This window comes from Microtus ochrogaster, linkage group LG2 (assembly GCF_000317375.1).
Source record: "Microtus ochrogaster isolate Prairie Vole_2 linkage group LG2, MicOch1.0, whole genome shotgun sequence".
Taxonomy (NCBI): Eukaryota; Metazoa; Chordata; class Mammalia; order Rodentia; family Cricetidae; genus Microtus; species Microtus ochrogaster.
The window spans coordinates 35,303,084-35,329,168 of NC_022028.1; the positions used below are offsets into that span (position 1 = coordinate 35,303,084).

The 26,085-nt window shown below is 38.7% G+C and overlaps 1 protein-coding gene across 1 annotated transcript; it reads right to left on the reverse strand.

Moving 5' to 3' along the window:
- On the reverse strand, positions 1-26,085 carry Ddx50 (DExD-box helicase 50). The gene is made up of 15 exons (XM_005360111.2): positions 25,902-26,085; positions 21,614-21,913; positions 19,803-19,878; positions 19,121-19,299; positions 17,217-17,334; positions 16,921-17,106; positions 16,355-16,500; positions 12,024-12,173; positions 8,577-8,738; positions 7,339-7,458; positions 6,514-6,587; positions 6,132-6,291; positions 2,999-3,133; positions 1,087-1,131; positions 1-501 (listed from the first exon to the last, which is right to left on the reverse strand). The coding sequence occupies exons 1-15, from the start codon at positions 25,986-25,988 to the stop codon at positions 223-225; spliced, it is 2,217 nt and encodes a 738-aa protein (XP_005360168.1). The 5' UTR covers positions 25,989-26,085; the 3' UTR covers positions 1-222.

Here is a 26,085-nt window from a genome sequence, read left to right on the forward strand (position 1 = left end):
AAAACAGACCAATAAAAGGGGTTTTTTTTAATTCAAAGGTATAGCTGGATAAGTAGATTTGTTTACAACCATTCTTGTGAAATACTTTTTAAAAAAATACGACCAACTTCTTTGCAAATTACAGACAAATACCTCAACTATGATGACCTAATTTTTGGTGAATAATATACATGATTAGACAGAAATAGGCAAGCTCACACTGGAAGATTAACTATCAAATACTTAGTCAAAACTCCGTTTATGGCCCCCACTTCTTGAGCGATTTCTGTTCCCATTTCGTCTTCTACCATCTTGCCGACTTCCTGACCGACTCCCCTGTCGACTCTGTCTACCTGATCGGCCACCAGATCGACCACCAGATCGGCCTGAACGGCCTGACCTGCCACCTGACCAGCCTCCCCTCTGTCTGGGATTGGAAGATGTGTTTCCATCATAATATTCTTCAATTTCAGGTAATTTGGCTGGCACTGAGAGTATCCAGTCTGAGTCATGCCATTCTGCCTGTTAAAGGAATATACAGGATTAACAGAAACGCAAACTAAAACCCAGAAACAAAGCCAGGCAGTTGTAGTGCACATTTTTAATCCCAGCACGCAATCACATGGTGTCTCATAGCTATCTATAATGAGATCTGGTGCCCTCTTCTGACTTACAGGGATACATGGAGGCAGAATGTTGTATATGTCATAAATAAATTTTAAAAAAATTAATTATGGGACAGGCAATATTTCTTTTCTTTTTTCCCAAAACAGGGTTTCTCTGTAGCTCTGGAGCCTGTCCTGAAACTTGCTCTATAGACCAGGCTAGCACCAAATTCATATTTGCCTGTCTTTGCTTCCCAAGTGCTTGGATTAAAGGCATGTGCCATCACCGCCTGGCTTAAGGACTTTCTTAATTGATTTAGGCATGATAAATGACTCAAACAATTTTTTTTTTTTTTTTTTTTTTGGTTTTTCGAGACAGGGTTTCTCTGTGGCTTTGGAGCCTGTCCTGGAACTAGCTCTGTAGACCAGGCTCAAACAATTTTTTTTGGCTTTTCAAAACAATCTTTTAAAGAAACATACTCAGTTATTTAAAAGATAATACCTGTAATCTTTCTGACTCATTTGTAGGAACATCAAAGCAAACACCCTAGAAGAAAAATAAAAAGATTTTTATTTAGATAGATGAGTTAATTGTTACTAATTAATATCTGTTGCATTTTGCTTTTAAAACATGTTTTCCATGACTGTTTACAAGATCAAAGTAGGTGACACATAAGCACAGATGATCTGTAGTTCTTACTATAGTTTCTGATCTCAGATAGAACCAAGTATAACTAATAAGACTCTGAAGTACCTAGAATATTTTTTGTAGATAACTATAAATATCCCGTGTCCCTTAGAAAACGGTCCTTTTAGCTGGCAGTGGTGGCACAAGCCTTTAATCCCAGCACTTAAGAGGCAGAGGCTGGTGGACTGCTAGTTCCAGGACAGTCAGAACTACACATCCTTGAAGAAAAAAGACAGAAAGAAAATGGTTCTTTTAGGGCTGAAGAGATGGCTCAGAAGTTAAGAGCACTGGCTGCTCTTCCAGAGGTCCTGAGTTCAATTCCCAGCAACCACATGGTGGCTCACAACCATCTGTAATGATACCTGGTGCCCTCTTCTGGCCTGCAGGTGTACATGCAGGCAGAACGCTGTATACATAATTAATAAATCTTTTTTTTAAAAAAAAAAGAAAGAAAATGGTTCTTTTAATAAAGTTCTTTAAAACATTAGAAGCTGGGAACACAGGTCTGAGGTATAGTACTTGCTTATCACATGCAAGTAAGTGGGTCAAACCCTAGCACTGCAAAAGACTTAAGATTTTTTGTTTGTTTGTTTTGAGATGGTTTCTCTGTAGCTTTGAAGTCTGTCCTTGAACTAGCTCTGTAAACCAAGCTGTTGTCCAACTCAGAGATCCACCTGCCTCTGCTTCCTGAGCGCTGGGATTTAAGGCGTCCACCACGACCGGCTGAGACAAGGTCTTTGTGTAGTCTTTGCTGTCCTAGAACTAACTCTGAAGACCTGGCTGACCTAGAACTCACTGAGATTCGCGAACTTAATCTATGTAGTAATGTAAAATAAACAATCTGAGTTATTTTATCTCAAACACTAAAAGAAGTCAATTCCTAAGATTAAGCTTTAAACTGAATGTTATGGTGCAATATGGAGGCAGAGGCAGATAGAAGTCTGAGAGGCAGCCTGGTCTACATAGTCAGTTCCAGGACTGTATCAAAGAGACCCTGTATCAAAAAACAATAACAGGGCTGGAGAGATGGCTCAGAGGTTAAGAGCACTGCCTGTTCTTCCAAAGGTCCTGAGTTCAATTCCCAGCAACCATCTATAATGAGATCTGGTGCCCTCTTCTGGTCTGGTGGCATCCATGCAGATAGACCACTGTATCCATAATAAATAAATAAATCTTAAAAAAAAAACAATAACAAACAAAAAGCTTCACAGTAATTTACTCAGGCACAGGCCTGTAACCTCAGTCCTTGGAAAGTAGAATGAAGAAGAGCAACAGTTCAAGGCTGTCCTGGGCTACTATAAAATACTGTCTCAAAAGAAAAGACCCTCACACTAGCAGCCAATAGCAGACAACAACAAAAATAGTCCACATTCTCTAAATTTTAAGAGCTGTCCAACTGTTACACAGAAAGTACTCTAAACACATATAGCTACATGTATTAAGTAAACCACTGCAGAGACTTAGATCACTCAAATCTTAGGCAGGTGTACTGTCATCTGCTTACAATCCCAACACAGGGAGAACCCTGAGTCCAATGCCAGCCTGGGCTACATAGGAATATCCTGTCTCAAATAATAACAACAACAAGTGAGGTATTAGTCAAACAAGACAGAATGACAACTCTGAAGGAAGATACCATTTATATAATCCCAAATCTTTGAAGTCTTTGTGAATATTATCAGTAACTGACTAGAATGCTTCTAGAATTGAATCTAGAGAAACCTACCATATTTCCTTTTAGGAGGCACATTCTGGTGACTTGAGACACAGCAGAACTACTCAGCTTTCTGTTAAGCTCTTTCCAAGCACAGCTGACATCCTGTATTTCTTCTGGGCTTTCCAGAGTCATGGTCACAAACCCCTTTAGAAATAAAAGTCCTATTAGGCTTGGGAAAAATTCAGCAGAGGACAATGAAGCTTGAACTCTATGATCCTTCCTGATTTAACTATGCAGATCCCATGCAGTGTGCCTACATGTAACATGGCTACTAAAAACTCACTTCTCTCAAACAGTACTAGAAGGCTGTGCACACATCACTGAAAGCATCGTGTGCTGTGCACTGCTCTTACAGACCACACAGAGGCTATGCTCTATGTGTTATGAGACACAATTAGGCCACAGCATCACAGAAAGAGTTGGGAAAAAGTAGTGAGGAATAAAGAAACATTAAAATTCAGTTACTTAACAGTGAAAAACAAAAACAGACATCAAAATCTCCAAATTTCTGGAGGACAACCACAAATAAATAAATAGGTGTCCATGAAGCGGCATTGGACAGCAAAAGAACCATCATGAAACACAATGTTTTACTTAGCACATACTTAATAACTACCTCCTATCCTGTTCCCTAGACCTTGCTAAGGGCTAGAGATTTAATAACAAACAAACAAACGTTTTTCTCTCACGGACTTAGCTTTCTTGTGGTGGGGGTGGAGTGGAAATAGTAACAAAGGATATAAAATACCAGTGATACATATCATAAAGAATGTAAAAAAGTGAAGAGAGGACCAGAGTGATCAATGATTTCTCCAGTATGATGGTATTTAAGCAGAGGTCAAAATAAAGGAGGAAGCCACACAGCCTAAGAGGAAGGGGCTGAGAAGATGAGTAAGCCTAAAGGTCTTTGCAGAAGTGAGTTAATGTAGAAGTAAAATCAAACAGATTCAGACAGCCAGAGAAATGCAGAGAGTGATAAAAAATGAAGTCACACAGGCAGCAAGCAGAATACTCTGTAGGACACACATTATGGGACATTCACGATGAAGACTTCAGAGCTAGAGACACCAGGTTGCGGGCTGGAGAGATGGCTCAGAGGACCCTGTTCAAATCCTAGTACCCAGAAGGTGGCTAACAACCAGCCAGTGGTAAATACAGTCCCAAATGTGCTGCCCTCTTCTGGCTTTGAAGGCACTGCATGCACACAGTGCATATACAAACATTCAGGTAAAGACTCTTAGACATAAAATAAAATTTAAAAAAAAAATTAAGATATCAAATATGGTCTATTCATAAGAGGAATTTCAAGCCATTTGTACATTGGTTTTTGGTTTTTTTTCGTGTCAGGGTTTTGTTGTAACTTTGGTGGGCATCCTGGTACTAGCTCTGTAGTCCAGGCTGGTCTCAAACTCACAGAGATCCACCTGCCTCTGCCTCCCGAGTGCTGGGATTAAAGACGTGCGCCACCACCCCCCCCCCCCGCCATTTGTACATTGTTGCCAAGATATTTAATTAAAAGCTAGATGATCTATCTACTAAAAGATTCTTGGTTAGATTGGCCTCAGATTTGCAACATTCTCCTGCCTCTGCTTCCCAAATGTGATTGCAGTGTGGCCAAAGAATTCTTTTATGGAACAAGAATTAGCGGTAAGTGATGTTATGAAGTACCTTAACATTTTCTTTTAAAAGTAAGTTTTAAAATTTTTTTTATTTGAGAGACTGAAGCAGAAGAATTGTTGAGACTTCAAGGCAAACCTGGGATAAATAGCAAGACCTTGTCTTCCAAAATAAAATACATAGGTTGGTGTGTGTTGGTGCATGCCTAAACAGGAAATCTCTGTGAGTTTTAGGCCAGCCAGTGGCACACAAATATCCATGGGGTTATTTTTTAGACAGATTTTCAGTATGTAGCCCTGGTTAGTCTAAAACTTTTATGTCTACCAGGGTAGTCTCAAAATTCAGTCTACTGTCTGCTTCCTGAGTGCTGGGATTACAAACATGAGCTACCACTTCTGGCTTGTTTGGTTTTGAGACAAGTTTAGCTGTGTATGTAGCCCAAGCTAGCAGCCCCCTGGATACTGAAATTACAGTCATGCCATTATTCCTGGCTAAATATTATTTTATAAAGTATCTATTGAGTTTTTAGGGATCCTCTAGGTACTGTCAGGTAAAACAAAAGAAAATCAATCTTAGCAGACCAATACCTTCTACCAAAAGCTAGGAATGATATCAAGTAACATTTAATATCTAAGAGAGGGCTGGAGAGATGGCTCAGTGGTTAAGAGCATTGCCTGCTCTTCCAAAGGTCCTGAGTTTAATTCCCAGCAACCACATGGTGGCTCACAACCATCTGTAATGGGGTCTGGTGTCCTCTTCTGGCCTGCAGGCATACACACAGACAGAATATTGTATACATAATAAATAAATATTTTTAAAAAAAAGATCTAAAAGAGATTTTTCCCACCTGGCTGTAACCTGCCTACCTGATGTCCACATCAGTGTATGTAGCAAATTCTCCAATTAATGACTTTTAGTTCTCCAACTATGAAAGCACACATAAGCACTTCCACAGTGGCACACATCCTCCAGTCACCTAAATCCAAATTTATGGTAACTCACATATAGCTGAAAATAAAACTATCTCATACTCCTTTTGGAGTGAGAGCTATGTTTTGTATGGGCAGAAGCAAATCTAAATACAGATATCAGAAGACTGATATAGAACCATCTTTGTAAGCAAATTCGACTGTGATACTGTCATAAAGTAGAATATCATTATTTTTAGAAGATACAAGTTGAAACATTTAGGAATGGTGTCTTCATGTTTCAACTTTTAGTTTACAAAAGGAAAAAAGTCCATATGAATATAAAGCATATGTTACACAGTATTAACAGTTGTTGAATTAAGATGATGGACGGTAAATGCTGTTTATTGTACTAGTCTTTCCTCCTGAGTGCTGGGATTGCAAGCGTATATACAAGATGAGAAGAGAAAGATTTTTCTAGAGAGAAAAAAGGAACAACAACAACAAAAAAAAAAAAACAGCAACGAAACCTTAATCTATTGAAGGAATCAAATGCAGTATCTCAACAGTATCTTAACCTTCTCTAGCCAAATATACACTTCCACACACTTTTCTACCTTGTCAGAGGTGATCAAAGATCGTGGTTCAAAACTTGATGCACCAGAAATGTGAGCTAATGCTGCAGCCAATGCATCCACTGCCCCTTTCTCTTCTATCAGTCTTTGAGCTGATGGTCGGAAAAAATCAACAGCAGCATAAGAAACAGAGGCCAGAGACCTATGGTTTAAAAATAGTAAATGTTCTTGGTCAATATACAGGGCAAAAAGTAAAGGCAAGATCATCATTGGAAAAGAAAGAGTAACATTTTCATACAATAATGTAACTAAATGTCTTCTGGCAAAACCCTTGACTAAAATTTTCTCATATTGAACTAGGAGAGCTTAAAGATGAACAGCCTAATACAGAAGAGAAATTACTCAGCAAGGTCGGAAAGCATACCTGATGGCATCCATGCTTTTAGATTTAACTAAATCCATTGTAGAAGGAACACCTACACGTTTAAAAGTAATTCCCTGAAAATGAAAGAATTACATTAAAGAAAAAGGAAGTCGTCATAGTTAATTTCTAAATTAATATAGTTTGTTGAATTTCCATTTCTTGGACTAAAAGATTTCCAAGCCCTAGCAGATGAAAAAAAAATTGCTTTTTCTAACAAATCATCTATAATCAATTCCAAAAAGAAAACAACAACAACAAAAAAAAAAGTTAAAAAATTGTCCCTTAGTTAAATCATGGAATTTCACTTGGAAAATAAAGGCTATTCAAAAAGAGAAAAAGATGTCATTTTAACCTATCAACATTTTTCTTATCACTTTAATTTTATAAAATATTAGTATATGGAAATAAGCATAAAGGTAGTCGGTAAAATGTGAAAAACTAAAAGAAAATACAGGCCATAAAAATGCATTTTTAATGAAACTGGTTATTGTATTATGAACCTAACTAAAATAGCAATGCCAAGTGAGAGTCAGTTACCCATTCACAATGCTTAAATGATACTGGAACCATTAACACATTTTCAACTTTAGTATCAAGGGAGAAATTCCAAGAAAAAAGGAGCATGTCAGGTCTTCTGGCTTCACAATAAAAGCTGTATAAAACAAAGTCTTATAACTAATACAAATTTAGCTCTCCACACGCTTGACATCCAAATGTAGCTTAAGGTGAGGAATACTGGGTAGGTGTGTTTGTGAGAACAAGCATAAAAACTCTCTTCTCTGGCACCATTAGGTAAGACAATTGAGACAATTTCACTTTACTCACTGCTTTCTGTTCCACATATCTCAGCTGTCCTCTTTCTCTTGGCTGATAAAAGCATACACAAATTCCCGTCCGGCCAGCTCTACCTGTGCGTCCAGAGCGATGGATATAGGATTCAACATCCTTAGAAGAAAAAAGAAAATTCATTTTATAAACTTGACAAGTAAGCCAGCCATGATGCACATCTGTAATCAGTACTCAGAAGGCTGACCCAAGTCTAGGAAACACCAAAGAGATTAGGCATGGTAGTCCAGGCCTATAATCCCAATACTTAGGAGGCTGCTGAGCATCAAGTTCAAGGCCAGCCTTGTATTAAAAAGAGCTCCAGTTCTGCCTGGTCTGAGACCATTTCTCAAAAAATGCAAAAATACATTCAATTCTTCTGTACTTTACAACATCATGAGTAATTTATATCCTAGAATTCTGAAATAAAAAGACAATTTAAAAGCTATTAATCCAAATCTGAACAAGGACAACCTCAACAGACATGACAAAAAGAGAGGAAATCTCACAGGGCTCCCATCCTAGACAAGAAACTATAGGCACCTAAGGAACACAAAGAAAAATAGTCTTCCTCAGGGAAGAACCCTCTAGTTGGTTATCTGATACCGAGAGGTCAGTCCTGAAATCATAGACATAAGAGTAACGTAAGGACTGAGAAGATTCTATTTATATATTTAGGAATATGAGTTTATGTGTGTGTGCACAAAAAGAGGCTATGAATCTGAGAACACAATGGGAGTATCTTGGAGGGATTGGGGGAAGAAGAGGGAAGGTAGAAATGATGTGATTATATTTTAATTTTAAAAGATTAAAATTTAAAAAGCAACTATTTAAAAAGTAGCTATTTACCCACATACACTAGAGTTCTGTATATGAAACTTTTTTAAATTCCTCAATGAGATGTTATTGCCATTATTCTTTGGTTCTGTGCAGGAACTGGGTATGTACCAATGGCTGGCCTGGAACATGCAGTAACCCTTCAGCCTCTGCCTCCCAAGTGCTGGACTGTAAGTATGTGCCACCATTTCTGGCTCCTTGTATGATTGTGTTGATTAATCTTCAGACAAAAACAATAAAATCACTTATTTATAAGGGCGGTATCAATGTAATACCATCCTAACAGAGGTTAAGATCAACAACAAATGAAAGACATGTTTTTCATATCAAAAGCAGTACTTCATAAATAAAGTAACATTTACAAAATATTCTGATTGTTCAAATTAAACCCCATTTCCTACCTGTGGAGGAGAACTCTGAATCACCAAGTCAACCTCAGGAATGTCCAAGCCGCGGGCAGCCACATTGGTTGCCACCAGAACTTTAAAGCTACCTTCTCTGAAGCCTTTCAAGGTAATTTCTCTCTGTGACTGTGCAATGTCCCCATGCAAACACTGAGCATTCTATTAGAAAAAAAGCAAAAAAATAAGTGTATATCTCATATCTATAACTTGGTATCCCAACATCATTCAGTCTGTGCCCTTTTCTTGTTTTACTTTTCAATTTTATCTTTAAGAACAATGCGTGATTTAAAAAAAATGATTGATTGATTCATTCATTTATTCATTCATTCATTTAATTATTTATTTATTATATATCCACTATTCTGTCTGCATGTATGCCTACAGATCAGAAGAGGGTACCAGATCTCATTGCGGATGGTTGTGAGCCGCCATGTGGTTGCTGGGAATTGAACTCAGGACCTCTGGAGGAGCTAGTAACAAGTCAAAGCTATTGGCTGAGCATTGATAATTTATATTCAGCCTCTGAGTCAGTTATTTGGGACTGGATGGTCGGGACAAGAAACATCCTGTTACATGTAAGAGTAACAAAGAGGAGACTATAACATTGAGGGAAAGCGTCATTGAAGTTGAGATCTGGACAATATTAAGAAATCAACTGATAGGTTGGAGAGATTGTTCAGAGGTTAGAGCACTGGCTGCTCTTCCAGAAGACCAGGGTTCAATTCCCAGCAACCACATGGTGGCTCATGAATATTTATAATGAGATCTGGTGCCCACTTCTGGCATGCAGGCATACATGCAGGCAGAACACTGTATACATAATAAATAAATAAATCTTTAAAAAGAGAATGTTTGAAAAAAGAAACATTAGGGCTAAGGAATCTGGGTGAGAAATATTACTTGGGAAACAAACTACAAATATTTGAACAAAACTATTGCTAAAACAAAGTGAAAAGATGAGAGTTGGGACTGGAAAGAACACATGAACGTTTTCCTGAAACAAGTGGGAATAAGGTGAACACTATCATGAACATAGTTACATTTGGAAGGAGGAAATAATCTGGAAACCCTCCCCCCCAAACACACACACATTCTCCCCCTCCCTCTTCCTTATTTCTTTGTTCAATCTACTTATTTTGGTTTTTTTTTTCAATATGGTTTCTCTGTGTGGCCCTGGCTGGCCTCAAACTCAGAGATCTGCCTGCCTCTGTCTCCCAAGTGCACCACCATGCCTGGCTTAAGCATTCACACACCTTTGTAAAAATTGTATTTTGCTGGGCAGTGGTGGTGCACACCTTTAATCTCAGCAGTCAGGGGCAGAGGCAGGCAGATCTCTGTAAATTCAAGGCAAGTCTGCTCAACAGAAAGAGTCTGAAGATAGTCAAGGCTGTAAAGAAAAACCCTGTCTCAAAAAAAAAAGTATTTTATGTGTATGTCTAAATGCCTGCATGGATGTGTGTACACCACGTACATATATGCCTGATGCCTTTGGAAGCCAGGGGGTCAGATGGTCAGATCACCTGAAATTGGGAGTTACAGTTGTGAGCTGCCAGGAGTGCTGGAAACAAAAGTTATGTATTCTTCAAAAGCAGGAAGTGACAGTAACCACTGAGCCACCTGAACCATCTCTCTCCAGTCCCAAAAAACAAAATCTTTAACAGTGACTGTGATGGCAGCAGACTAAAAAAGAGATGATGCTGACAACCAAGCAACTTTGCAGGTCTGAATCCTAGAAAGCAATGAAGATGGATATTCTTCATGAACAGGAAAGAATCAGACGAGAAGCATGATCCTGGCCAAAGAGGCAAGCGTGACATATCCTCAAATTGTAATTGCTTTTTACTTAAAAAGACTAACTTTGCATTCTTGTCTAGGAGATGAAGAGCAGAAAAATACTATTAAAGAAAAAGCAACATTCCAATGAAAAGTTGGTTATGCATGAGCAAGGTGGGATTTTTCACTTTGTTTGTTGTTGTTCCATCAACAGAACTAGTTACTAGTTATTTGAAACAAACATTTCCTATAGTTGTTTATCAGAAAGCAGTATTTGATAGCATGTACATCTCCTCTGAATGTAAAGTGTTACTAAATGTTGGGAAAATTTTCTAGCCATTACTTAGTCAGAAGTTACTATTAGTTGGCATGCAGAAAGACTATTTAGGGGTTTAATTTGTGTGTATATACATAAAATACAACATTTCTGTTGATTGCTTGCTTGCTTTTCTGTTTCTTAAATCATTTTTTAATAGTTACTCATCTATTTTGTGCAGAAGAGAGTGCATATGCCATGGCATCCATGTGGAGCTCAGAATACAAGTCTGGACTTGAATTCAGAGACCTGGCATGTTCACCACACCAAGCTTACAATTCTTTCTTATAACATAATTTAAAGTATCAAAATTCTTACCAACTAAAATTGATTCTATCAACTTTCATATTTTCTAGACCATATTTTAAATGTCTTGAAAAAGGAATGGAGAGATGGCTCACTACATAAGCCTGAGTTCAAATCCCCAGAGCCAATGTGAAAAACTAGCTATGACTGTGTTCATACCTGTAACACCAGTGTTCTGGGGCATTCGGTGAAGACAGGTGACAGGAAGAACACTGGAGAAATGCTAGCAGCTGGCCTAGCAATAGGCTTAGTGAGAGACCCCGTCTCAAGTGACTAAGGCAGAACATGATAGAGCAGGATACTTGGTGTCCTCCTCTGGCCTCTGTGCATACATGTATGCATACACACACATACAAAACATCTTAAAAATATTCTAATGATGCTGGGCAGTGGTGGCGCAGGCCTTTAATCTCAGCACTCAGGAGGCAGAGGCAGGTGGATCGATCACTGTGAGTTCAAGGCCAGCCTGGTCTTCAAGAGCTAGTTTCAGGGCAGCCAAAGACATACAGGAAAAGCCTGTCTCGAAAAACCAAAAATATAAAAAATAAAAAACCTAATGAAAACTGACAGAATTCCCTCCTAACATCATACAAACATAATACATTTTATTATGGTTTTAAGATTTTTTTTCTTTCATTTATGTATATGGTGTGTCTGTGTTTAGGCATGTGCAAGTGAGTAGAGGTGCTCAAAGAGAGATCCCTTGGAGTTGGAATTACAGGTGATTGTGAGCTGCCTGTTGGGGTGCTAAGAGTTGGACTTGGGTCCTCTGAAAGATCATTATGTATTTTTAACCATGGTGGCATCTTCTAGCCCCATACTATAACTTTTAACTTCCGTGAGGCTGGCTCAGTAGTATACTATTTGCTTACCATCCTAAGCCCCTGGCTTGGTAACAACCAAACCTATTATGATTTAATAGGTAACAACGTTTACTGTCATCTTCCCAAATTACTCTGTTTTGAATAATCAAATTTAGTCCACAAAGAGTGCATTTTTTTGCATGCTGATACAGATCCATTATCTAGAAAGAGTGTAAAGAAGCTTACCTGCTTTATGTGTGGATTCATGGCCATTTCAGTTACATTCTTCTTGGTCTCACAGAAGATAATAGCCCTCCCTTCAGATCCACTGTAGACCTGAAGGACATCTCCAATAACTGCTGGTCTCTGAGACCAATGGCACTGGATAGCCAAATGCTTCAAGAAAAAAAAAAAGGCAAAATGTTTCATCAAAAATTATTATCTTTAAAAAATATTTATTTAGCCGGGCGATGGTGGCGCACGCCTTTAATCCCAGCACTCGGGAGGCAGAGGCAGGTGGATCTCTGTGAGTTCGAGACCAGCCTGGTCTACAAGAGCTAGTTCCAGGACAGGCTCCAAAACCACAGAGAAACCCTGTCTCGAAAAACCAAATATATATATATATTTATTTATTATGTGTACAATATTCTGTCTGTGTATATGCCTGCAGGCCAGAAGAGGACACCAGACCTCATTACAGATGGTTCTGAGCCACCATGCGGTTGCTGGGAATTGAACTCAGGACCTTTGGAAGAGCAGGCAATGCTCTTAACTGCTGAGCCATCTCTCCAGTCCTCAAAAATTATTTTTTAAAGGGTACGGAGGACATAAGCTCAGCTGGCAGCATGTTTGCCTAGCATAAATGAAGTCCTGAATTAGATCCCCAGCACTGTATTAACCAGGAATGGTAACACATACTTGGCCAGTAACCTCAGGACTAGCCTAATCTAAGAGTGAGACCCAAACAGGAGGGCTAGGGATATAACTGAATGGTAGAACATTTCACTAACATACACAAGCTCTGGGGACAATCCCTACTGGTGAAAGGGAGATGATGAAAATAAGTATTATTTGGCTTTAGATCAGATACAAAAATTTATCATATTGTATAATTACTTTCATATGAAATATCCATAACAGGTATATTCACAGAGAAAGAAGATTAGCTATTGCCACGGTCTACTAGGGAAGGACAAAATGGGGAATAATTCATAAAGTTTCAAAGCTGAATTTTGGGGTGATGAAGATAGAAGTGTATTATGTGTCTGGAATATAATACTAGGTGATACTGAATTAGATATGAGACAGGGCCCTGAATTAAATCTCCAGCACCATAAACAATGAATAAAATAAAAGCCAGATGGATATAGGAATGGGAAGATATGTAATGAAGAAAATAAGGCATTACATCAGGTGTGGTGCAGTCTCCCTGTCTGCTGTCTCAGCACTTAGGAGACTGAGATTGCAGAGTTCACACCAGGGTATTACATAGCCAGACCCAACCTCAAAGGCAGATAAAGAGGAGGGTGCAATTTGAGTGGGAAGCAGAAAGATCAGGACTTCAACCAATTCTTAGCTACATAGCAAGTTCCAAGTCTCTCCAAAAATCAAAACTAAAATATAAAAATGAAAATAAAACATTAGTAATAGGATCTAGATGCTGGGAACTTATATACCTAAATGTATCCACTATAAAAATCTTCTGAACTATCTAAATGTTTACAAATTTCACACATTAAAATGTTTGGAAAGGTTATACTACATTTTAAGTCTATTTTTGTTATTCAGCTTATCTTTTTTTTTTAGTATAAGCATGTTTGCACATGAACACATACTATGGTGTATATGTATAAAACTAAAGAGACAACTTGTGGGACTCAGTCTTCTCTTTCTACAATGCAAGTCCCAGGAATCAAATATCAAATCAAGGTCATCATCAGGTTGGCTGCAAGCACCTTTACCCATTAGATCAGCTCACTGGCCCTATTACCTGGATATAATTTTATTTATTTTTACAACTTATCTATTTTTATGTTATATATGTGGATGCTTTGCTTGTATGTCTGTGTACCGTGTGCATGTACCACCCAAGAACTCTGAGCCATCTCTCCAGTCCCACCACCCCCTTTCTTTGCTTTCCACAGGTCTCACTAACTAGCCCTGGCTGGCCTGAAATGAGCTATTCAGAGATCTGCCTGCCTATGCCCACAATACACACACCAACAATGGAATTAAAGGCAAGCACCACCAAACCTGGCTTAGTCTTAAAAAATAAATGTAATATGACAATTATAGACTACATGCAAAGAAAATCAAAAAGGACAAAGAAAACTAAAAATTATACCACCTATAACAAAATCTTCATCTATCTCAAAAAAGACAAAAAGAAAAGAAAACCTGAATCAGATCAAACTCACAATTTAACCAACATGTGAAGTAACAGGGGTACATGGCAGTAAAATGAAGACTAAGATAAATCAGGAAATTTTGATTTATTTTCAAAAAAAAAGTACAAGGCAGGGAGGGGAGTTAGGTATGATATGATAGCACACTGGTAATTTCAAAACCTAGAAGAACTGTGATGACAAGATATGGAGCAGCCTGGGCTACAAAGCAAGACACTGACTCAACAAACAGCTGGGAGTGAAGGTGGTGCACATCTTCAATCCCAGCACTAGCGAGTTCAAGGTCAGCCTGGTCAATGAAGTTTCAGACGAGAACAAGGCTTACACAGTGAGACCCTTTCTCAAAAAGAAAACAAAACAAAGTTGGGAGCAATCTCAGCCGTCAAGAGGGCATATTGCTCTACCAGAGGACCTGAGTTTAGTTCCCAGCATCCACATGGTAGCTCACAACCACCTAATTCCAATTCCAGGAAATCCAATGCCAAAAATGCAGGCAAAAACTCTACGCATGAAATAAAACTAGTGTAGTAGCACTTGCCTATAATCCTAACACTTGGGAGATAAAGGCAGCAGGAGCAGATGTTAAAGGTCATCATCAACTAACAAATCAGTCTGAGGTCAGCCTTTGACACATGAAAATGAAATAATGGCTGGAACTTCAAATGTAGGAGTGAAAAATATAAGAACAGGGATTTTTTAAAGCCTTAAAAAATAAGTATATATTTGTTATGCCATTCAATATCTGTAGATGTTTGAAAATGTCTTCAATATATAAAGCTTCCTCTAACCATTTAGCACTGCAGTGTCCTCTTTTCTTTTCTTTTTCTTTTTTGAGACAGGGTTTCCCTGTAGCTTTGGAGCCTGTCCTGGAACTAGCTCTTGTAGACCAGGCTGGCCTCGAACTCAGAGATCCGCCTGCCTCTGCCTCCCGAGTGCTGGGATTAAAGGCGTACACCACCACCGCCCGGTTAATGTGTCCTCTTTTCAAGAAATAATCATGTTAATATTTTTTTCTTTGGGCTTACACTTTATAAATAACTAAAGAATTCATTTAGCATTACATGTTTTTGATTTTTTAGTATGATTTTTAGTATGATTTTTTAAAAAAAATTTTCATGTGTATAGATGTTTTGCATGAGTATTGGGTCCCCGGAACTGTAATTACAGACAGTTGTGAGCTGCCATGTGGGTGCTGGGAATTGAACCCAAGTCCTCTGGAAGAGCAAGCAGTCAGTGCTCTTAATCACTGAGCCATCTCTCCAGCTCCTAAAAAAGTATGATTCTATATTTAGCATTCTGTAATATTTTGTCATTTGTGATGGTACACACTTTTAGTCTCAGCAGGAGACAAAGGCAGGCAGATCTCTGAGTTTAAGGCCAGTCTGGTCTACAGAGTGACAGCTAGGGCTACACAGAGAAATCCTGTCTCAAAAAACAAACAAACAAACAACCCCCCCCCAAAGAAATCTTGCTTTAATTACCCTTGTTTATTGTATGTTTGTCTTTTTGCATACCATAGTGCATGTGTGGAGGTCAGAGGACAATTTGCAGAAGTCAGTGCTCTCCTTTGACTATTTAGATTCAGATGGAACTCGGATCATCAGACTTCACCAAAGGTACCTTTACCCACATTTTCACTGGTCTCAGTAATAAATACTCTCTCATTAATAAGAACCGCCTCCTTCATATTGTTTTCTTTCTTTTCTCATTTTTTGGATATGTTACTGTTTTGGGACAGCTCTTCACACTGCCACACTATAGTTCAGGCTGACTCTGCTGACGTCAACATAATGAGATACTCCTGGCTCAGTCCCCTCAGCACATGCACCATCACCCCAGCAGCTACAGCAGTAACAGTTTTGGCCACGTTTGACAGCTGGTTTTAAGTTAGGCCTTCCTTGTTCACACACCCATCACTCCTATTTATCCTACTTGCTCGATGGTTCAGACTGCAGAATACACATGTATCTTTTTTTCTGATACATGAGAGTTGGGAATTGAATTTATAGCCTGACATACGAAGTTATATTCCCCAGCACTACTATGTATCTTACTAGGGGCAGGAAAAGAGGTGAGGCTTCAAGAGGTCCCTAACCCTTGAGTTTAGCTTCATCAAATTTCAAACAAACACCAATTAAAAGCTAAAATCTACATGCTGGCAAAGCTACTTACTTCCACAGTGGTTGCAGCTTTTTGAGTCATTTTTCCAACAAGGTCAACCTGTTCATATCTGGATTTCATGTATTTTTTTGCAACTTTGTATACCCACTGTGGGCAAGTTGCAGAAAAAAGTAAGGTCTGAGGATTGTCTTCTGAATCTTAAACAAACAAAAAGAATTCAAATGTTTTCTTAATGTCCCATGATGTAGCCAGCTTTTAAAAATCATTCCAAACTTCAAAACAAAACAAAAAATGAAAAAATAAAAACTTGGGACAAGTTTTTACATACAAACCTTAATGCAACCATTAAACTTTTAAAATGAAACAGAAAGAAAACTGAACTAGGAAGAAAAGAATTTAAGAAGAACAAGAACCCAAGAAATGAATAAAATGAGTTAGTAAATCTGCATGGAATGATTACAGAACATGCTTTTATAGCTTTTTTAGGGAAATGATACCAAATAACTTTAATTTTGTTAGAACACCAAGAAACAGGGTAATAAAAATTATGAAATAAAAATCTCTAAGTTTTTAATCAAAGAACAGCTGCTAATATACTTATTTCAACTAGGACATACCAGTTTTGTAGGATTCATGAATAATATCTTCAACTTGTTCAGCGAAACCTAAATCTAACATTTGATCTACTTCGTCAAGCACAACGTGGCGCAGCTTCGAGAGATCCAAACGGCCACTTTGCAGGTGGTCTTTGATACGCCCTGGGGTCCCAACAAGGATGTCAATACCATTCCGAATGTGGTTAACTGTGAGGAGAAAAACACCACAAATATGTTAAGAACCAAATATATGGTTTTAGATGATTTCTTTAGACTTAAAATCAATAAAGTTTGGACTATTATATATATTTACTCACTTTGGCTTTGATATGATGTTCCACCATAAAAACACGCCACACTGAGTTTTCTAGTTATATCTTTGAAATCTTTGGCTACTTGATTTGCCAGTTCCCTTGTTGGAGCCAAAACAAGTACCTGAACAAGAAGTTTAAAAAAAAAAATACACCTTTTCTAAAGACTGATGTAAATTCAACCTGAAAGAACATTTCTGTAAAGATGCATTTAGAGTAAGAATCTCAACACTAACTTCATAAGCACTTAAAGACAGAGCTGGGCACACTGTTATGGCAAAACAATTATCTAGCAGGAACTGGTGATCTAATCCCCAGTTCTAGGGTATGGGAGCAGAGAACACAAATATCAAAAATAGAACAGCTTATATTTACTACAGCATATTTTATTAGATTTCAAAAGTTATTTTCCAGGGTCGGGAATAGTTCAGCTGGTAAAGTGTGTGCTTATCATGTACAAAGCCTAGTGTCCACTCCTTAGCTTTACATGAAAACAGGTGTGGTAATGTACCCTTACCATCCTAGCATTTGGGAGGCAAAAGGATTATCCTCAACTAGTGAGTGACCTCAAGGCCCAGCCTGGGCTACATGAGATCCTATCTCAAAAGACAAACAAAAAATAAAATATAAGAGACTTTTCAAATGAGGTTCCCAAACATTTTTATTACTTCCTTGTCCCTCTTTATTCTTTCTCCTTCAAATTTATATTACTCCCCTAGAATACAGATATCTATCCATAGGCTGACAATGTACATTATCCGTGACTGTCTAGCAAAAGTTCTCATCAGGTGAGTCACTGTATTCACTGCACTTTAAGAAACCAGTAAAGTCAGTGCTTGTGCTTTTATGAATTAGTGATTGTGACTAGTCATAAAAAACAGATGAGGTGGCATTAAGATCCCAATTCTACAGACATGAACTTGAGTGACAATGAAGTTATAACTCTTGCCCAAGGTCCTACTTGAAGTAGTGGAACTGTGCTATCAGGAACAGCCTTCTGACAGACTAAGGTAGGGTGTAACTGTTTCCTATCTGCATTTCTTGCAACTTTCCCTAAATTCAACGAAGAAAAACAACTTATCTTGTAAAACCAATACAGTAAATATGACATGGTAGCTGATCCTAAACCATTATGATATTCTATCCATATACATGTGAATTTGCTTCTATAATGTAACATTAGGAGTATTTGAAAGCACAAACATACCTGTTCAAATCATTATGATGACTTTTCTTCTTCACTGTTACAAACCTTAAACTGCACACAGGTTCTAAAAATGTCAAATTTTAGACTAGAATTTTACTAGTTCCCACTGTTAATTGATTTTACTATTAATAAATTAAGCCATATCTCTAGAACCCCAAAATAGCAATATCATTGGTATAATATTCTTCATAAAAAGTCAACCTGTGAAATATTATTGAATTTTTACTGAATTACTAAGTAAATGCCTTATTGGAAAATTCATTATTTGTAAGCAAAGGTCAGGAATGAAAAGAGAAAGCCACTAAATATACTAAATAAAAATATTTCTATAAGGTAAACTGACTTCGTAACACAAAACTTATGGAAGATGTCTATACATTCAGAGACAGTACTATTAACTATTGTCATTTTGCTTTACTTGAACTTTTTCTATGTGAAAAACAAATTTTTACTTTAGGAATCAAAATTTAACTTTATGAAAAAACAGGTAATGACTCTATGGGGAAGGTGTAGACTGACTCTGGGTCTAGTATAATTTTTTCAGGGTTTAGGGTACAGCTCAGTGGGAGAGCATGAGCTTAGCATGCACAAGGCCCTGTTTGATTCCAGCACCAAGAAAAACAAAAACAAAAAACAAAACCAAAAGATTGTTTTTCCTCTGTCCCTCTTCATCAAGAGCTTTTACTCCCTTAATAACCGTTACCTTTGGTGAGCGGCTTTTTTTAATTGTTTCTTGATTTCTTTGGAGCCTTTCAATCAAGGGTATGGCAAAAGAGAATGTCTTTCCTGTTCCTGTCCGGGCTTGAGCAATTAAATCTTTTCCTTCATATACAGGACCAAAGGTTTTAACTTGAATAGGAAAGAGATATGTTACCCCTCGACCTGTAAAATGAGATTTCATTAAAATATATTGTGACTAGCATTAGGAAAAATTAAATTCATTTGAAAATGACAATCTTTATTCCTCCATGACTGCCTAAAGACACACTACCTAGCCGGGCGGTGGTGACGCACGCCTTTAATCCCAGCACTTGGGAGGCAGAGGCAGGCGGATCTCTGTGAGTTTGAGACCAGCCTGGTCTACAGAGCTAGTTCCAGGACAGGCTCGAAACCCTGTCTCAAAAAAAAAAAAAAAAAAAAAGACACACTACCTAGTAATGGTTACAATTATTCCTACCCCTAACAGGAATTAGAATAAAATGGTCTGGTTTGACAAATAAAGATAACTCTTACAGTTAAAACAAGTCAGAATAATGAAAAGAATGATGTAGAAATAACTGCAATTAAAAAGAGAGGGCTATTTTTTAAATTCTTTTGGTAGGAAAAGGAATCAGAGTTTTATAAAATTAGCAACATATCTTCAATGACATGAAAAATCACAGTACCTTTTAGAAGCTTTATAGTCTCCTCAGAAATGGAAAAATTAGAGAAGGCTCCTTCCTTTTGTTCACGTGTTAGAGTCTGTCAAAAATGAAACCAACATTCTAAATAATAAAATTTATACTGACTTTTACTCATTTTTAGAGTGAAAGACGGGGCTTCCCACCTAGTCCTTCACATCCCTTGGGTTGGTCTCAAACATGCTTTGCAGCAAAGGACGGCCATAATTCTGATTGCATCCACCTCAAAGAATACTGGAATTACAGTTGTATATAGCCAAACATTTCCATAAATGGCAAGCATACTTATTTTTCACACATACACACAAATATGAATCTCACTAACCCTGGCAGCTCTGAAACTTGCTAAGTAGACCAGGGTGGCCTCAAACTCAAGAAACACCTACCTCTGCCTCCCAAGTGTTAGAATTAATGACATACACCACCATGCCAAACTGCATAAAATATTTTCAAAAGCAGATTTTCATTCTGTTGTATCCTTTTAAAAAACTATGTTTAAATTTATGTGTCTGTGTGTGCACCACATGTGTGCAGGTGCCCAAGGAAACCAGAAAGGTGCCCTAGAGTTAGAGATCTGGAGTAATAGGGAGTTGTGAGCTGTCCAATGTGGGCACTGAAAATAAACTGTGTCCTCTAGGAGAACACTCTTACCTACAAAACACTCTCTGCTCCATTATTTTTTAATGGAATATGATATATACCTCTGCAATCTTGTTCAGATGATAGCATAACGAGGAGAAGCTATTTGATGCAGATCACACTCTTATGGCTTCATAGGCATCAGACATGTACATAGTGCACATATATACCTACAAAAAAAAAACACTCAGAAGAGGTGGGGGGGGGAACTCTTTTAAAAAGAAAGTAACTATCCTAAGTATTGCAGTTATAAGGCCATGGTATGGCAGACAGCTGGGCATGATGATGGACCAGCACCTTTAATCCCAGCACATGGGATGCAAAGGCAGGTGAATCTCTCTGAACTCAAGACAAGCCAGGGTTACTGAGTGAGACCCTGCCTCCAAAACCAAAAAAAGTCTACATGGTGGTATACACCTGTAATCTTGCACTTGGAAGGCAGAGTCAAAAGGACAGACAGAGTCCAAAATCATCTTCAGCTACCTGGAAAATTTAAGACTAACATGGCTACTATATGAGACCCCATCTTAAACTAATTAAGAAACACAACTACAGCAGGTCTTGGAGTAGAGTCTATATTAAGCATGTCAACTCTAATTCCCTAAATCTAATATCCAGAGAAACTCTGTCTCAAGAAAAAAAAAAAATATAGGAAGTAGGGTAGCAGCAAGTTGGTTCAGGTCAAAGGCACCTGCTGCTAAGCTTAACAACTTGAGAACCATGCACCAGAAGGAAAAGTGACTTAAACACACACTAAATGTGTGTATGTGTGTGTGTCTAAAAAGACAATACAATGAAAGAAACAAGGACAGAAGTGGAAAAGGCTCAGGTTTCAGTTATACTGGTTCTCTGGTTCAAATAAGAACATTAGACACACCAGGCAGTGGTAGTGCACACCTTTAATCCCAGTACTTGGGAGGCAGAGGCAGGCAGAACTCTGTGAGTTTGAGAACAGCTTGGTCTACAGAGTGAGTTTCAAGACTAGCTCCATACATAGCTACTGGGAAACCCTGTCTTGAAAAAACAAAAAACAAACAAAAAGAACAAAGAACATTAGACACTAAGCAGGAAATATTATGGAATCAATTCTAATGAACCTAAAAGATCATGTCAGCCTCCATTTTAAAGACAACACCATATGCAAATATTATGTGTACCTCCTCCACTTTATCACTTGATTTATGAGTAGAATTTTCGAAGGATGACACTCGCTTTGACCTTTTCTCATACACATCAGCATCTCCGTTTGGTACGTCTTTTCTTCTTGACTTATGAGATGGGGAGAAATCATCGGAAAGTCTACTAAGTCCTTCTTCGGTGTCTCCATTTAGCTTCTCTCTTATTTTAGCTTTTTTGGGCTTGGGAGCATCAGCATCCAGTTCATCTGTAACACCATTTTCTCTTGTTTCTGTTTTCTCATCTGATTCATAATGGTGCCTTGACTTCCTTCTATCACTCTGCAGACAAAGAAGGAAACAGTGCCAAGCTCTCCTTTTAGGACTCTAAAGCTCAAGTATGACTCCCCATTGGCTAAGCTCAACCTACAGTTACACTCTACCTGCAAGAAATCCAGACTGGTTAGTTAACACAGGGTCTACATCTTACCTGCTTCAATTTGTCATGCCACCTCTTGCCTTTCCAAAACTCGGTCTCTAGAACATTTCTAATCCCATCCTAAGACTTTTAGGAATGTTAAATAGTTCCTCCTCAGGAAAAGAATGAAGTCTCAAAATTATAAATTAAGATGCAAATAAAAACTAACATCTCCAAAAGGGGAAAAAAATGTATTGAGTACCTACCCATCATTGTGTAATGTTTTCGGCTTATCTTGTTTAAATCTTCATAACAACCCTATCAGGAAAGTACAGGTCCATAATCCCTTATCCGAAATTCCGAAATCCATAAAGCTCTGAAAACCGAAAGTGTTTTTGTAACTTATATGGAGACAAAACCTTATCTGATCTGAATTCATTCGATGGCAAAATTTGACAACTAACGTGAAGCTACTTATAGTCTTTATTGATCCCATTCAGTATGACTATTCACATTTAATATTAAGGCTGCAGGTCCCCAACCCTTCTAATGATTTCCAGTTATTTCAAAATACATCTAGCTCCAATGATTTTGGATAAGGGATGGTGAACCTGTATTATCTTTGCCAGTTTGTAGATGAAGAAGCAGAATTTAAGAGGTCAAATGTTTGCCAAAGGTTCTGCAGGTAGAAGTGGACGGAATGGAATGTAGCCCTGTCTGACCTGAAAGTCTATGTTATTTTCACGTCATGCTTCCTCCCTGAATTGTGTGTTCTGCTTTGAGACATGTTCTCATGTAGCTCAGGGTGGCCTTCAACACCATTTTCCTGCCTTCACCTCCCAAAAGCATGGAACAGGTATTTTGTACTTGATATAGACATAGTTCTCCTTGAACTCTGATAGATTAAAGAGAAATGAAACAATATAATTTATATAAAACCAGTTGTTATACTTCCGTAGGATTATAACCCTGAAAATTAAGACTGTTTAGGTTAACAGAGTAACAAAAAAGGCAATACCAAGGCACAATTCTGTAACTTCAATTTTTAAATGCAAAACCAAGACTAGAGAGGGGTTAAGAGTACTAGCACTGGCTGCTCTTCCACTCAGGTTCACTTCCCAGCACCCACAGAGCAGCTCCAGGGCATATGACAGCCTCTTGTGGCCTCAGAGGACACGCATGCACTTGGTACATAAACATACACAGAGGCAAACCATCCATACATATTAAAAAGAAAAAAATTGTTTCCCTTTAAATACCAAACTGAGGAGGCTTTTCTGTTTTTTGTTTGTTCTTGTTTTTTTTAGTATTTTTTAATATTTACAGACCACAAAAGATGATTTGGAAATTTAGTCCTTCAGAGTCCCTTGGTCAAGTAAATATATAAATCACTTGCTTCAGAAAAGATTAGATAGCAGTACTTCATTATACTAAAAACTACAAGCACCAAACTTTCACCACTATACAATTTAAGTGCTTTAGCATACAATTTTCTCATTCATAAAAGTTGAGAAAACGGGGTAACATGTGAAAATGCCTTTAGAAAAAGTGCTACATCATTTGATTTTTAATTTAACTGTGCTCCCAATAGTAGTAAGTCCTATAGAAAAGCAAGATTACTTAAAGAGGCAGTCCTGTGCTTTGGATTGCTCCAGGACCCCGCACTTTGGGGAGAAGATGGAGCAAGTCAATGAGACAGCTTGAAGTACAAACCCTGTAAGATCCCAAAGTGCTGAAAACTCCGCTACTCTACTGGAGCCGCAGGGCCTGATACTGTCTCCTGCTGCCATTGCTCTGTATGTCTTAGTGCTTAGCTCTCAACCTTCTTCAGGGTTTCCTCTTCTTCATCCTCGGCAGAAGCTCAAGTTTTTTGCCTTCAACACACACTTCCTGCCTCTTCTCTACATTCATTCACTTTCTAAGAACATTAATTCCCTATCTCAATATATCCAACCCAAAATTATCTTCATCTTGTCAGACCTGGCCTAGTGTTCTATTTATGCTAGTTCATATTCCAGTCCATTTCCAAATCTCTAGTTCTCTTTCATGAAGGGCAATCAACAAGTATGATATTGCTTGAGAATTTGCCAGGGAAAGCTTTCAACATGTAAGAATATAGTAAAATGTAAGGATACACAAAGACACCATTATGTTCCTCAAGAATCTTTGGGCGATATTCAGGATATATTAAGAAAAAACTAACTTTACAAGGAAACACATTTAAAAAAAAAATCAATCACAAAGATAACAGTGGAGCAAGACCTTGAAGGGGAATGAGATTATTGTGCACTGTATGGTTGGGAAAATACAAACATTACCTAGACCAGGAAGGATCTTAACCCGCGTCCATCTCGGAGAGGAGAGCTATAGCATCTGCCTCACTGCCTTCTACCCAGCATCCTGTTCTGTTTACTCCGCCTACCTAATTTTTTGTCCTATCAAAGGGCCAAGGCAGTTTCTTTATTAACCAATGAAAGTAACACATAAAGGACCCTCCTCCATCATAAAGATTTAGGTGTGAAAGGGAAAATAATCTTTTGAAGAGGAACTAAGATTAAAGTGATTGTTTGGAGATTAGACGTATAATCTACCCCAGGTACCTACAGTAGTAAAATTTAAAGCCTTGGGAGTTATTATTTAAGGGGCAAAGAGCTTCAGCTTTGGAAGATAAAAAGGTTCACAAGATGGATGGTAGTCATGACAGCAGAACGCCTCTACTACACTTAATGACACCTGGTTACACACATAAAAATGGTGAAAATGTGGGCAATGGATGTGGGCAAGTTCAAACCCCTGAAACTAGAAATGACAAGATGTAACTCCTAAATTTAGTACATTCGACAAAAGCAGAAAAACGGGGGTTGGGAATACAGCTCAATGCTGGGCATTTGTCAGGCATGGTAGTTCAATGCCCATTAGGAAGATGGCATTAAAGGAAGAAGGAAGCAAGACTGGTTGGCTATAATATAGAATTTACCTTGGTGCTAAATCCTAAGGATACTCCCTCCCTAATCCCTAGCGTGCTACAGAATAAATATTTTATCAGATTTCATCTTTCCCACAGTCACTTTTATCCTCTTCAACTCTTTTTTTCCTCCAGGTCAAATGTCTCCAGTAAAAATTTTACCTGTGCATTTTCTTAGCACCTTAAGATCCTCTATTGTTTCGAGTTTTTTGATTTTTGTTTTTTCTTCCTTTTCTTTTTTTCGGACGGAGGTGGGGGTAGAGCCTCTAAAAATTCCTCTACAGGCTCCTGGTGGGCAGGGACCAGTTTTGCATATTTAATTAGCTTAAGCTCCTTGGTACTCAGCAAAGAGTCAGGCACAAATTAGACTCAATAAATACCTGTGGATTGAAAATACTGACAGTAAGGGCTATTTATAATACAACCCCCACGAACTACATCACAGCCAAACCCTGGTTGTGCCACTATTCCTTAAGCCTCGATTACCCAATCATGGAGGACTGTAAACCTAGGTAGCCTTCCCCAAGACTGTTGCAGACACGACACCGCGACAGAGAAGCATCACATAGGCAAAGCCATCATCTTTCTTAATTATGTTCTTCGAAGGCCCAGGCAAACCAAATGAAGGGCCTCCCCGCCGAAGAAAGGGGAAAGGAGCAGATTCCGCGGCGATGGGAGCTCGAGTCTGCCCATCTCTTGGGAAGAGATAGATCCAGGCGCAAGGGCCGCCGTCGGGCTGAAGTGTCATGGAAGCCGGGCCGAAGCCTAGGTTCGGGAGGGTGGCGATGGGGATGGTCCCCGGGGCCTCAGAGGGCCGAGCACGGCCAGGGGAAGCCTTCCCTCGGGAGCTCGCGCCCGGTACTGACAGGTCGTCCCCTTCAGGGACCGCTCCCCTCCCCGCCCAGGCCAGCGCAGCCCGAGGGAGGCGCGGCCCAGCCGCAGCGCACCTTTTGCCTCTCCTTCTTCTGGCTCTCGGACTCTTCCAAGGGTGCCTCGAGCTCCATGATGTCCCCCCAGAGGAGTTTCCCGGGCATTACTGGCCGCCGCCACCTCCCGCCGGGTGCGGTGGCCACGACCACCTACGGCCACCGACAGCGTGAAAGGAAGCGGGGGCTGGGCGGCCGCCGGCCA